Genomic DNA, 14672 nt, shown 5'->3' with positions numbered 1-14672 from the left:
GGAGGAGCTTGAATCTAATGCGATAATGTGGCCTTTGAATTTTTAGCTGTAAATGTTTACTGCATTTTAAAATGGAACCAAAACTGCAGAGTTGCACTAATACAATGAAACTCTATAAATGGGAAGAGAAATACTTTGAAACATATTTCACTCTTCTTGGGCATCAAGCCATGTATTGTTTTTTAATTTTGTTTTCATACAACCTTCACTAGCATGCATAATTTAAAAAATAGTAAATCGATCTAAACAATCAAAATGTGATATGCACCTGGAGGGAAAAAAAAATCAAATAATAGGAGGAACCTTTTTTTTCCTATTGCAACAAACCAAATTATATGTTTTATTAATATGTGATGCCGATGAGGGATGATGATAAACATGTCATGATCTGTTATTCTGAGTAGTGGTATTTCCCACTCCATTCACGAGAGAGAGCAAGTGAGCTCTTCCTGCTTCAATATCAACCAATTTAATTGTTGACGATTTTGATCGTCGACGTCATCGAGACTTGTCAACTAATCTTGGCAGCCCTACTGAGACAAGCTCCTTGTGTGCATTTAACCCATTTGGCCAATACAGATGATCCTGATTATGTTTGGAAATCAATATTTGTGAAAACTGATGCACACACGTGTGGATTCCAAAGCACACAATATATTGTTCAATTTAATGCAAAGGGAGGGTAGGAGTGTATTGTGAAGGCAATCCTTTCACCAGCAATGTTCTCAAAACTACTCATTTCACTGTTTTTGTGGTCATTCCCCCCCCCCCCCTCTGGATGTTTATTTATTTATTCATTTATTTGTTTATTTCATGAATCTGTGTGCACGATTCTGATGTCACTGGAGAGTTAAGAGAAAAAAAAGTGGGGTGCCCCCAACTTTTGTTATTTTAAGAAAAAAACACTGCCGGACTGTCAAGGCTTATGTCAACTTTGCCAGGTGTGCACACCAGATGTGCAAGAATCACTCTCTATCTCTGAAAGCTGCTCTACTTAAGTTTGTTTGTCTTTTGTCACGACAAATGAGTAGTATTCGGTCAAAGGTTTGCTTCGTGATGAAAAGGCCATAATGATGATGAATTCCCATCTTAGATGCCATTATTAGCTCCGCGCATTTAAATTATTAATAACATGATCTGTAATTATGTCATGTGCTTAAATTCATATCCTGAAAGTCACTTCATAATCATATTAAACATTGGACCTCTTGGTGTCTTCAGACACATCTCAAACTGCTTCTCTTCATATTTACAGGTATGTTGTTGTTATTTCCAACTGAAAGCGTAGTTTGACGCAGTAAATATTTTTTTAGAAACACATTTCACTGCACACATTGTGAAAACTTACCTTCTTCTAGGATGGGCTTGGAGACCACAAAAGGGAGCTCCTGCACCGGTTCCATGTACTTGTGCCCAGCACTGAGGACACTGACCTGGGGCAGGCAGACCACAAGGGTTCCTGGCATAGATTTTTGGTTGTGGTACCAGCTACGCACCGTACCAGGAATGTCACCAAAGATGATGGTGCTTGGGGATGGAAGGCTGTCATTGGGCAGGAACACACAACATGATTGCAGCTCCAGCTGGAGAGAGAACACAGTGGACCTCATGACTCATGATGATCAGTTTAGTAAAACTCATTCAACAACTAGAGCGGTCCTTAGATGAATGAAAAAACATTGCTGTAGCAATCGCATAAAAATACAATACCAAAGGGATATGGTAACTGGAATGCTTTTGAAAGGGATTGACCAGGTGTAGTATCTTTCAAAAGTCAATCTTTCAAAACATGGGGTGGGGCGGGGGGGCCTTATAGTGCAGAAAATTTACTAGTCGCGCCATGTCCGCGTGGGTTTTCTCCGGGTACTCCGTTTTCCTCCCACATTCCAAAACATGCATGGCAGGTTAATGGGAGCCCTCTAAATTGTCCCGAGCTGTGAGTGTGAGAGCAGATGGTTGTTCGTCTATGTGTGCCATGCGATTAGCTGGCAACCAGTTCAAGGTGTACCCCGCTTACTACCTGAAGACAGCTGGGATAGGCTCCAGCACGCCCGCGACCTATGTGAGGATAAAGCGGTTCGGATAATCGATAAATGGATGGATGGATGTTACGTTGTAGTATGGGGGCCCTCAGTTCACAACAAGGTTTCATTCCTAACTCAGACTAACTCAAGTTTGTACATCGCTTGGCCTCTGTGCCCTTGACTCACTAACACAGTACTAAGATTTGTGTGAAAAACAGTTTTACACCATCAATATAAAACAAACTTAGACGTATAAATATCAGTAAGAATGGCAGTAACTTTGTACACCTTTTTGGTAAATTAGTATATTACACATAGTTTGTCACCTTGAAACACGGTCGAGTTCCCCTGTGCAATTTACTTTTCATATACAATATCATCTGAATAATATTTTGCCTAAATACTCCCCACGCTATGTTATGGTGAATGCTTATTTATATAAGAGTGACACATGAATTATGATGTTACATTTCTGCACACGGATGCAAAATCAGATGTAAAACTTATGCCAGATTGACAGAAGAGCAGAGACAAAAAGAACGAAATGAGGTAATAACATGGCAGAAAGGCTTCAAGATGGGAACGATGTGGTCAAATTCCATCTAAAGCTGAAACAGTGGAAGAAAAATATATATACTGTAGACTTTAGCAGGGTTAAACTGTAAATGCAATCAGAAGATCATCACAAGGTTTCACTTTTTTTTTTTCATGTTGGTGCTTGGCCTGAGGTGCATGAATGCTCACCTGACATATAGGGCCATATACATATATGATCGTTGTATCCCGCCAGCACATGTGGACTTAAAATATGTTATCCAATGTGTTGACAGCCACAAAGATGTATTGTTTCCAAGCAGGACAGGTCATAGTTTTAGGAAGTGGGAGTGTTTTCAACAGATCTCAATCATTTCACCTTTGCAACATGTTTGTTCTGCTTTGTAAAATAGTTAAAAGGTTCCTGGAACTGTAATTTGCCATCTCACATTCAACATACACATTTAAATTGTTCATTCATCTACATTTGTGTTATCTGTGTCAAGAGAGGGAGATGAAATTAACGGAGTTGATAGATAAGAAAAACAGACAATTAGACAGATGCAGAGAGTCAAACATGCAGCTACTGAAAACTGTGCATGAAGGGCTAAGGGAAAGAATAACAAGAAACAGAGGAAACAAAGAGGAAATATTGTTCAACAAATCAAATTGGAATGAATGAAATGAAAGTCAGTGTCTTGCCAGTGCTTTGATGAATTCAAGCTTCAAGACGATGCAGATACATTGACCAAACCAAATGTCATAGCAACGTCGAAAGGCAACATAGCGAATCACGACAAATGCTGCAAAGAAGCATGCCAAAAATAAAATGATCAACCCAGTTGAGTCTTCTGTAATGAGTGTATCAAGTTGAGACATATCCGGCATCGAATAACATGTTATTATGGACAATGCGTATTACATTAGGATGCGACCATGTAAATGCTCCGCATTTCTTATTCGGCAAACCACATCAAATTTAAGGACAGTAGAGGCTAAAATGTCAACCGAACAGTCATGAACCTAATTGGGGAAGCCCCCAGAGCTGAGTGGCTATCACTCGTCCTGTTTTGCAAGCTACTGTTGACAACAGGTCATTGTGGTTTACCTCAGAAAACTCCATGAATCCGCTGTGGTCTCATGTTTGACTTGGGTCTCACTCATAGGAACGGCGAGGGAAATATGCACTTTGCAAACAAACCTGAAATAACTGACAGAGGTGAAAGATCCAGCGAGAGAAATAGGCTGAGGTCACAAGATGGCAAATAAATCATTAATTTGAGCTCCGCCAAACCACTGACAACATCTCTTTTCCCTGACTGCCTCCATGTGCATGCTACTCCTTCGCCCATCCCAAATGTGCATCAGTCCTTTGGTCAAGGTCAAAGTTTGGCATATAGATCTCTCACCATGAACAGGCATTGATTCCAGATGGAAAGTCCATGTCAACGCACTTTGAGCAAAGGTGAAAGATAAAATCACAGAGGGGACAGGAGATCGGTAAAAGGATTTTGAAAGAGCTGTGGGGAATCCAGTGTGTGTATGGGATAATTCCTTTGTATGAAGTTGCATGCACAGTGAAAGTGCAATTATGAATGTGACTTGCGAATGGGTGTGTGGGCTTTGTGTCTCAACTCAGGGTATGACAGTTCAATTTGAGGTTGCGTAAGGTCAAGTATGGTATTCCCCACAATTATGTTTAACAGCTCTTGTAGCAAGCTAATAAACAGAAGAATGGAAGAAGTTAGCCTGCATGACTATACCTCTTTAGTTTACGAGCTGATGGGCATGTCAGGTTTGTGAATGTTTCTTGTGAGAGCGAAAGCATGCACAATGTCAGGACAGGAAACTAAGGATGCCAGGATGACCGAAGGTTTGGTCCATCAGATGCTAAGGGCGTGAGGCCCACAGCTGCCACATGAAACTAGACCCAAGAGTCACTCACAACTTGGTGTTCTATCCATAATAGAATAGTGGAAAATTGCGAATCATTTGAGGGCAAACCCATGCAACGGTAGGATTTCCAAGTGATGCGAAAGGAACATTCTAAAATTAGAAATGGGCACCAAAAAAAAAAAAAGCTGAAAGCCAAGAGTGTAATTGCTGTGTGGAATATGTGTTTCACAACTCTGTTCTGCCTGGTTCAGGGTAATATGGAAATAAAACTGCATAAATTATAGACGGATCAGCTCTGGAAATGATTCAGGTACAAAAAAATGTTTTGATTCCAGTCTTCTGTTGGTACGAGGTTTGAGTATGAAAAAGCACAGATCATTAAAGACTTCTCTTGTGATGCCAGTGGAATATGATTTGTTATTACACACACCCCGTTACATAATGTCAAAGTGAAATTCGATCAAGCCACAAGTTAGCTGGGATGTTTTTTTTGTTTTTTTTATATACAGTATATATATATATTTTTTTAAATCACTAGGTTTTTTTAATCACTAGATCGATTCAGGGAAAAAACAATGAGAACATGTCAGTGGCCGTGAGTGTGCGCTCATGTCCGGTACGGCCAAAACTATTCAAAATTGACAGAAACACTTCCATTTTGATCAGGAACTCTATATTAAGTGGGCTTTAAACCAATCAATTCCATATGAAGTCACACGTGCCAGAGCTTAACTGTGAAAACATTACTACAGAGGACAGAGACTTACTTTAATTTCCTGAAGACTTGAACTCTAAACCCAGACTTCTAATAAATACATTCCATCAAAATCATTTACTTTTGTCCTCAAAGGGTGACAGGTACCCAGAGACACAGTCCCACAAACAAATACAGCACATGGCTTCCTAGCACGCCAGTTGGCCATATACCGGTACTATGAAATACACAGTGTTAGATATCATAACACTTGATTCAAAAGCTGAAATGCCACTACAGTGTGGCATTGTTTCGAATGAATAACGGTTTATTAACATGCGACTTAATAGTTGTCAAATACAGTGGTTTTCTATAGCAGGAGTGCACCGACAGTGCACTTGAGAAATGTGCACTCTTAATAGAGGTATAATATCACATTTAGAAAAGTTGTCATGCTAATACAGATATAACACACCATAAATAGGCAACTGCAAATTGTCAACTATTTCCACATGTTCACAAAAAGCTAAGAATTCTTCTTAAACACATACAGTTGATAGATTTGCAGTCTCTTTTATCTCTTTTAAACGTATCCAGATCACACTATTTTACAACACCGCGGCTTCTTAGTAAAAGAATGTGAGTGCTACACCTGTCTGCCAGCAGTCCAGACCTGTCTTCTCTTAATAATGTGAAGCATATTATCAAATGCAAAATACGACAAGGAAGGTTCCAGGTATTTGAGCAACTCAAGTTGTTCATGAAGCAAAAAATAGAAAGAATTCCACCTAGAAAGCTTAAGTAATTAGTGTTCCGAGTGTGCGTGTGTTAAACGGAAAACTGATGTAACTGAGTGGTAAACAAGGACTGTCTCCACCATTGTACTGTATTCTGTTTTTAATCACATTTTAAAACAATGCCACAAATTTATTGGAATTGTTATATTTATGTTGCATTCATGTTGGTGTTATTAACCTCAAAGTAAAAACACCGAGCTAAAGACTGACTTTACAAAGACAGCTTGGTCGGCTTGCAAAGACATTCATTCATTTAAAGACATGGGTGTGTCTGTAGGTTTGAAAAGTTTGAAAAATCTTTCTCCACACCAATGGCGTTCATCAATGCAGGCTGGCAATTATATGCCCAAGTTCCTGGTGCTATTTTTTGTGGTGAAAAAGGCAAAATGAAAACAATTAGCTTTAGGGACACCCAGATTGTATTCATTTGCACACTAGTCCAAGGCACTTGATATTGAGTATCTGCCGAAATTGACTCCTGAACCGATACACCCAATTGCTTTTATTATCTACCCCCTCAAACAAATAATGGGTATCCCCAAATTAAACCATTTTACTTGGCTATAAGTCTGCAGTGGTTCCAATCAACTGAGCAAATAAAAATGTTAATATACCATACTAGTGATCCATAACAAAATATTGAGGCAAAAAAATTAGATTCATATATTCTGCCATAAATAAAGTCTAAAAACACCAAAATATTAAAACACAAATAAAATTCCTCCCGACTGTACCCAATCTCCTATAACCTGTGTTAAATTTACTTCAGCAGTTCTTGCATGTGTATTAATCAACACTGAGTTATCTGAGACCCGTCCATGCTGAAGGACATTTTCGTCTCTGTAAAGGTGTTTTTTTTTTTTTAATCTGTTTTGTTTTTATCATAATCATTGTCATGGGCAGCACGGTGCCCACTGGTTAGCACGATTTCCTCACAGTGCAGAGGTGCAGGGTTCGATTTCGGCTGTGGCCTTCCTGTATGGAGTTTGCATGTTCTCACCATGCCTGCGTGGGTTTCCTCTGGGTACTCCGGTTTCCTTCCACATTCTAAAATAATAAACTAAAATATTATTACCTTACCTTAGTAATGATTTATTGCTGTATGGCCTTTGGGAATTATGAAAATTTCAAAATCAGATCTTTTTCAGCTGATACCCACCCAATGAAAACAATACCGAATATCAAATATTCAAGTTAAAGAATCCACACAGGCGCAAAGAGAATTTTGTTCAACTTCTGACTGTTTCCAAAAGTTAGAATGAATGTCACTTTTGAGTGACAGCCAGCAGGCTATTTCAGAGGTGACTATTGCTTATCCTGGGACTTAGGCCCTGATCCCGTCATTTGAGGCCTTCAAATGAAGCAGGACCTTCTTACACTTTGATCTGTAATCACTCAGGCACCAACTCAATCTGGATTGCGGATCACAGCACCAGCATCTGCTGGTGCTGTAATAAATAAATAGAACTGAAAAGGAGACATATGAACGTTTAGAGGCACATCCACTTGTTGGGTTTTGTTCATGAAATTGCATTTTTCCCGCCTCTCCCCTGAGGGCTGGCATCACTTCACAGAGCTTGAAACTTTTTTGTGGCAAGTTCTGCTGACTTTTATTCCTAATCGTTTCTTTATTCCATCACATAAGGTTCCAACTCCAGCCACATACGAACTGCTTCAAAACGCGACTCTACTCTTCCACAACCACCACCATCTAGCAAATGTCCCTTACTTCCTCTGTCAATGCGAAGCAGTGAGAGCATATCCTCTGACTCGTGTATCATTTTTCCCCTGGAGTCTTTGTGAAGATAGTTATCTGGTTCCAACAGAACAGATCCCACCAGAAAGGAAGCCATGGCACAAACGCACATACTTTGAAAGGATATGGCCAAGGAAGGTGATCTATACAACCATGGGATGCAATTAGGGTCCGTCACTGAAAATAAGGATTCCCCTTCCACTGTTAGAAATGTGAGACATGATCACAGAAAAAACTACTACGAGCACTCACTCAGACTTTGAAAGTACTGTTAAATATACCGAACCGCATAATTGATTCATGTATTGGTTTTACGATACGACCAAACAAACCTGATGAACAACATTTTAAAATCATTTACAGTATGTCATAACGCTGGCAGCATATGCCAGTTTACCTGCAGCACAATAATCAGCTCCCCTGCCAATACCGCTGTCATATAACAGCAGGGTAGGGAAAAATTACAAACTTCTGTTGTAACCCCCTGATTGCAAAATGGCTCTTTGGACGGACACAGTGAAAGAAAAAAAGAAATTTATCACAGCCACACATTATCTGACATTGACATCTCGTTCTTCCTCAAAACTTTTCAGTCTCACATACACTCACAAAAAGCAATTCAGAACCAGAGACACAGCGTTCTAGAAGAGGAAATTAGAAACACCCTCCTTGCATCCCCGGTGAAAACATTTGCAACTCAGGAGGAGAAAAATCTCACTGGGGGGAACGGTCGTGAACGGAAAAACACATCCCTTTGTTTTTGAAAACCTGAAACCATTCCAAATGTAATCTTCCTGTGCCTGCACCAGACGGGACAGTGTTTCCGAAGTGGCTGGTCGGATGAATAGAAGGTCCACAGAGCATCCCCCCCAAATATCTCTCTGGGCACTCCGCCCACTGTTTAACCTTTTGCCCCCCTCCCATCCCCTCCACCCTTTCTTCAGCCGAGCCTGCATTTCCAGCTGTATCCCAAAACACATTTGGAATAGTGGTTGGAAGAGTGTAAACAGTGTCTTCTAGAAATGTAGATGATTAATGTGTGTATCTAAAGATGAAACTGTGCAGATGTGCATTGCGGTGCGCGGATGTCCACGCAATGCGTTTGTTGCCACCTCAACAAACTGCTTGGCTTTCCAGAGTACTGTGAGAAAAGCATGTCGGCGTGATGCCCTTTGACAAGAGATAGGCGAGCTCTCAGCCGCATGCCATCACAAGCAATAAGCTTGCGGCCTGGCACGGGAGCGCAGCAAGGCAGTCAGCCATCCCTGAAGCCCCACATTCCTCTCTTCTAACAGTGCTTACAGAAGCTGACAAGCACTGGAGGTCTCCTTGGCTGAGGTGGAAATCTGCAAAAATAAACGCTTTAGGTGACATGAAGGCTTTGTTTGTTTCTGCTGGCCTAGATGTTTGTGTTAGCGCAGTGGGTTAATTGCAACTTTGATCGCTGCGTTTATTGATCCAACAGTGGCCTTAGAGTGCGGCTGGCCTGGCCTGCATCGGCTGATCCCACCCTCTGAGCTCAAACAATCAACTCTCAACCCTTTTTGGCATACTGAGCCAGTACAGATGGGTTCGAAGGGTGGCCTCGGCCAAATTAGGCCAGAGGATGTCCTTAAAGTAGGCTCTAATTCCACGGTAAAAGCTGTGCCCGGACAGGGACAATTTTCACTTAACTGGGTGATATGTTAATAAGACTGAACTAGGAATGGAGTGAATTGGGGGAAGCACAGTGAAACGTCTGCCCCACAGCTGGAAGATTCTCAGTTTGAATCTCAGTTTGGGTGCAGTTTGCATTTTCTCCTTATGTGTGTGTGTCTGTTTTCTTCAAATAGGCCAGCTTTCTTAACACATTCCACAAACGCATGTGCGTTAGGACACATAAAGACTCTAAATTGTCCATAGGTGTGAATGTGTGTTTGTTTCTCTACATGTGCCCTGCAATTGACTGGCAACCCGTACAGGTTGTATGCTGCCTCTTGCTTAATCAGCTGGGATAGGCTCCGGTTCACTCATGAGTGAGGACAAGAGGTATTGAAAATGGATGGATGGATGGATGGATGGATGGATGGATGGAGAGAACTGGGTTACAGTGCAAACTGCTGATTTATGTAGTGCGATGGAAAATAGCAGGCCAAAATGAATCCTCAGTTGAGCTGACCGGACCTGTGTTTGGCAAGGCTTCATCTTCCTACGTCCCAAGACTAATTAAGTGTGGCTGCATGCCACAAAATTTGTCCGGATTTACCAGCATGCAAGGATTCCAAAAGTGATGTGTCAATACTTCATTTTTCCACCGACAGATGAATTTGTCCCGACTGTACTTTTAAAAACAGTGTTCTTTAAACGAGCCCACGCCAAGGATCTTTAAAAGTCTGTGTTTCACTAGGTCAATCATGAGGACACTGGAAGAACTTCCTCAGAGCAACTAAGAAACAAGATCCAAAGGTGCTCTGAACAATAATGATGATGACCAAAAGTGTTATTGCTTTATGCGATCCGATTTCTTTTTGTATAGAATATATATATGTTACCTATACAATATATTAATATATTTTATCGAAGAAATGGAAGCATTCATAAGTGCAACAAAGTAGTTGCTGTAGATGTCCAGTATACTGTATCATGATTTATTGAGGGGTGGCATGGTGGGCGACTGGTTAGCAAATCTGCCTCACAGTGCAGAGGTGCAGGGTTCGATTCCAGGTCCTGTGTGGAGTTTGCATGTTCTTCCAGTGCCTGCATGTGTTTTCTCGGGGGACTCCGGTTTCCTCCCACATTTCAAAAACATGCATGGCAGGTTGATTGGACAGTCCAAATTGTCCGGAGGTGTGAATTTGAGCGTGAATGGTTCTTTGTCTATGTGTGGTCTTCAATTGGCTGGCAACCAGTTCAGGGTGTACCCCGCCTACTGCCTGAAGACAGATGGAATCGGCTCCAGCACGCCCGCGAGCCTGGTGAGGATAAGCGGGTTAGAAAATGGATGGATGGATTGAGTTTTATTGAGGACTGTGTCTACAATCGTAAAATGTGTGCATATGTCAATCAGAGTGTTTGCAGTCATTACTGCTGTTACAAATTAATCGTACTTGTAAAATGTAGGATCATTTGATGCACTGTCAGATAAATGTGCACTGGTTGTCTTTTTATTACAATTGTTTTAACTAGCAATTACGTATGAGATCGTACAGAGTGAAGAACACAGTAGTCGTTAATGAGTCCATGATTTTGTAATTATTCAAAGACCTTTAATGTGGTTGTTATGTTTTCAAATTCTTCAGAAACTGTTAGATTTGCGAGATTATGAGATGAGGTGTTGAGTGGAGGGATGATAAAATGGAGGGAGGGGGCAGAAGATGAAGTAATGTGCCTGCACAAAATGCTCCAGCTGGGGGTCAAATCTTGTTCATGGAAACCATCTGGCAAGCTCCATCAGAGCAACACCAAACGGCCCTCCTCTATGTCTCCCTCACCTTCGTCCTTTAAAGCCACCTCTATGCTACTCCTTCCGCTTATCCTAACCTCCTTCTCATTTCCATCGGTTTACCTTTGATGCCTCCGCAATTTTGTCCCTAAAAAAATCCTGCTTATTAATAAATTGCAGCTGCAGGGAGCAGTGTTACTTCATTTTTCCATGGCAACGGGCTTTCTGTTTAACTAGATCCCATTTCAGTTTTGGTAGCAACGTATTATTTTGCCAGCATTGAACACATTCATGTGTTAAATAGAAGGAATTATAGCTAAATTCCTGAGATGAAATTGCAGTCCGGATCAGAAGCAATTAATATCGTGTGGAAACATAGATCTCCTCTGGGGAAACATGGAAGAGATGACATGATGACAATAGGAATAGGCAGGTAGGAGATGAACATTTGGGAAATACTTATCATAAAATGTATCTTTCAAAAAAGAAAGGAAGTCACAATCTGAAATGAATTTTATAATGATGAAGTTTAAACATATTAGGCCTCAGAGATCATAAAGAAGCAAAACTATGTGCTAATCAGAAATCGCAATTCATTAAAAATTTGTTTGAATGCTCAGAAATTCTGAGAGTGAAAACTAATGCAAATGAGGGCCACATCACATCATTGGTTGCTAGTTGTGTCGGCCTTAATTAGAGTAATTCCAGCAATCTGAGTGGATGGAATTTTGCACAGTGCACATGGAAAGTGTGACAACGCGAGAACTGTACTCTAAAGTATGCCGACAAACTTTTGTGGGAACTCAACAAATGTGTACATTAGTGAATGCAATGTATGTACCACCCACATCATTAAATGGTCAATCCAAGGAGTATCCTGTTCTGTTCTGTACGATGCTACTCCCAGCCCATTCATCCATCCAAATGTCCAGCAATGCCCTGCTCTGGCTTACAGTTTTTTGCAAAATTTGGGCTTTGGGGACATTGATTCTCCTGTGCCTTTCACACAGAACCAAATGAAGAACCTGTGTGTTCACACACAACATACCTTCACGTAAGCATATAATGTAAAGTGTGATGATGGGTGCCAATGCCCGGTGTACCAAATGCAAGACTTGTTCGACACAATTGCTACGGTTGGTTGTGTCGCTTTACCATCACCAACACCGAAACTTTCTAAAAATGCAGAGTTTAACTCAGGGGTGTCTCAACTTTTTCATTTGAGGGCTGGATACGGAAAAAAAATGAAAGGATGAAAGGGCTTTTTAAAATTCTTTTTGAAAGACGCTAAGGCAGGGGGGTCCAAACTACGGCCCATTTGCGGCCACCACCCATCTTTCAGCAGGCCGCGACACGACAAAAACAAAACAAAACAACTAAAATTGACATGAGCCGCAAGGTAAGATGACAAAGGTGAAGGCGGGCAGAGTGAGAAGGGACGGGTGTCAGAAAAATAGGTGCCATTAATACTAGTAAATGTGTTTATATAATGTAGAGATGTTCTCGATAGTCAAAGATGCAAATAAACCATTTATGATTAAAAGAATAATGCCATTTATCTTCAAAACACTTTGAATTATTATTGCTGCACATCATCGAATACTTTGAGGGCTGCCAGTCCTTTCGGTTAGTTGCTAGCTATCCATCGCCGTTCTTTTATCTTCATCGGCAGGTATGTGATAAAAAGCCAAGTTGGTCTAGATCTGAGTCTGTAAGTACATCCGACCGCACAGCAAGATTGACCATTTTTGGAAGATAATCGCTTACATAAATATATTCAGGACTATACGCTTTACAGGAGTTTCAATGGGTTCAACAGGTGCAACGAGTTATTTTGCCGTCCTGCGTGGCGGAGGGGGCGTTCCTAGGAAGGCTTTGCCATAAAGCGCAAACGGTGAATTGATGGTGGGTCCCGAAGGCAGATCAGTTGACAACCACTGAATCAAAGAATAAGAATAAATGACCAGCTGTCATATGCTCTTACTTTCAGCATTAACTGCTTTCAGAAGTGGGAGAGTATTAGATCATAAAATGCCGACAATCTCCTTCAAAAATATGAATACAACTTCTTGTAGCTTTTGATATTTTTGGCACACTTCTTGTCGGGGGAAAGATGCAAGAAATGGATGACGACATATGCGTGTGCAAAAAAAAAGCGGGATACAATAGGTATTGTGTTTACATGGCACGAAAATCAATTGAGTGGTTTACGTTTTGAGATATCGAAGGCCTGGTGTACCAGCTGTCAGGGTGTCGGTTTGGTTCAGTTCTACCTCCATGTCAACAGGCCAGGCTGTTTCCTAATTACTGCTGTAGTGCTTGGTGTGGTCCCAGTTGATCAGCCAAAGGGGACAGAGGAAAGTGGAGGCAATGACGGGCTCGGCAAACTATTAGAAGGTTGAGTTAACTTTTGAGGAAGTACCGTAAACAGCTTAATGGCCTGACATGAGATCTGGGTTCTTGGAGCGCCCCCACCCCGCCTCGATTCGCACACGTCATGCTCTCTTTTATGTTTGACATACGTCGGTTTGTGTGGTCCCGGTAACAAGAATTAAATGGAATTAGTAAAACCTGTTGGATTTGCATCACTGATTGTTTACATGCATCATACATTCACAAGCAATTACATTGTTTAGACTCACTTAAAAAGCAATGTTTATATTAAAGGGTGACTCATTTACATGGCATTTCTATAAAGCTGCTAAGAGCAATGTTACACTATTTTGACAAAATGTAAATCTGTCAAAATTTAAAGTCTGGTTGGAAAGGCTGAAGTGCCGTTTGTGTGGGGAAAAATCTGGTCAGGAACGCACCTTTAAAGGAAAACCATATAATTTATAACTTATTAACGTATTATAACGTATTTCTCAACATACTTCTACAGACCTTCGGGCCCTAATTTGCATTAATTGATCACCACCACACCCCCAAAAAAGTTGGAACACCCCCCCCCCCCCAAAAAAAAGGGAAATAATGAAACTAAGCTATCCAAACCTAATATATGAATCCAGAATATAATTCAAAAAATAAAGACAATTTTAAAATATCTGCTTTGGTTGCTATTAACTCTGATGATGCTTTCACTGGAAATGCTAGTCCTCAGGAACTACTGGATGGAATTGGCTGATGCTTGCTATGCAGCTACTAATAAAGCTATTGGGTGCCAATATGAAGTTTGGTGCTACGCAGTTAATTCTACTTGATGCCTACTTGACGCTGCATTGCATTGAATTGTGAGATGCCCCAACAAAAGTCGTCTTTTGTAACCTTGAAACAATATCTGGGGAAATTATATATGGTCGAAAGATCCTATTAGAAATATCATGCAAAAGCTGCGAATAGTTAAAGTTATTGGTCCAACAACACAAGTTAATTTCGATAGCTGCCACATGACCAGGTTTACACCCAGTCAATATTCGGGTTAAAGTCAAAATTCTGATTTCTGAAACACTCGGAAAAGCCCGGTTACATGCGTGAGCAGACTGAGATACTCTCACATTTGGAGGATGGGTGACAGTTAGAGTCGAAGGTTGCATATTTAATCAACAGG

General features: G+C 40.8%; 1 protein-coding gene across 2 annotated transcripts in view; it reads right to left on the bottom strand.

Moving 5' to 3' along the window:
- Nucleotides 1-14672, bottom strand: part of vps13b (vacuolar protein sorting 13 homolog B) — a 343076-nt gene that overhangs the window by 174136 nt on the left and 154268 nt on the right. For both annotated transcript variants that reach the window (XM_086112801.1, XM_086112800.1), the window contains exon 23: nucleotides 1349-1583. In XM_086112801.1, the coding sequence (XP_085968927.1) occupies nucleotides 1349-1583 (235 nt within the window). The remainder of the gene's footprint in view (nucleotides 1-1348; nucleotides 1584-14672) is intronic.

The sequence above is a fragment of the Hippocampus guttulatus genome, chromosome 6 (genome assembly GCF_054856545.1).
Source record: "Hippocampus guttulatus isolate MCC_2025c chromosome 6, RoL_Hgut_1.0, whole genome shotgun sequence".
NCBI classification, from domain to species: domain Eukaryota; kingdom Metazoa; phylum Chordata; class Actinopteri; order Syngnathiformes; family Syngnathidae; genus Hippocampus; species Hippocampus guttulatus.
Note: the sequence above shows the minus strand (reverse complement) of the source record. Positions and strands in the feature narration are given on the sequence as shown.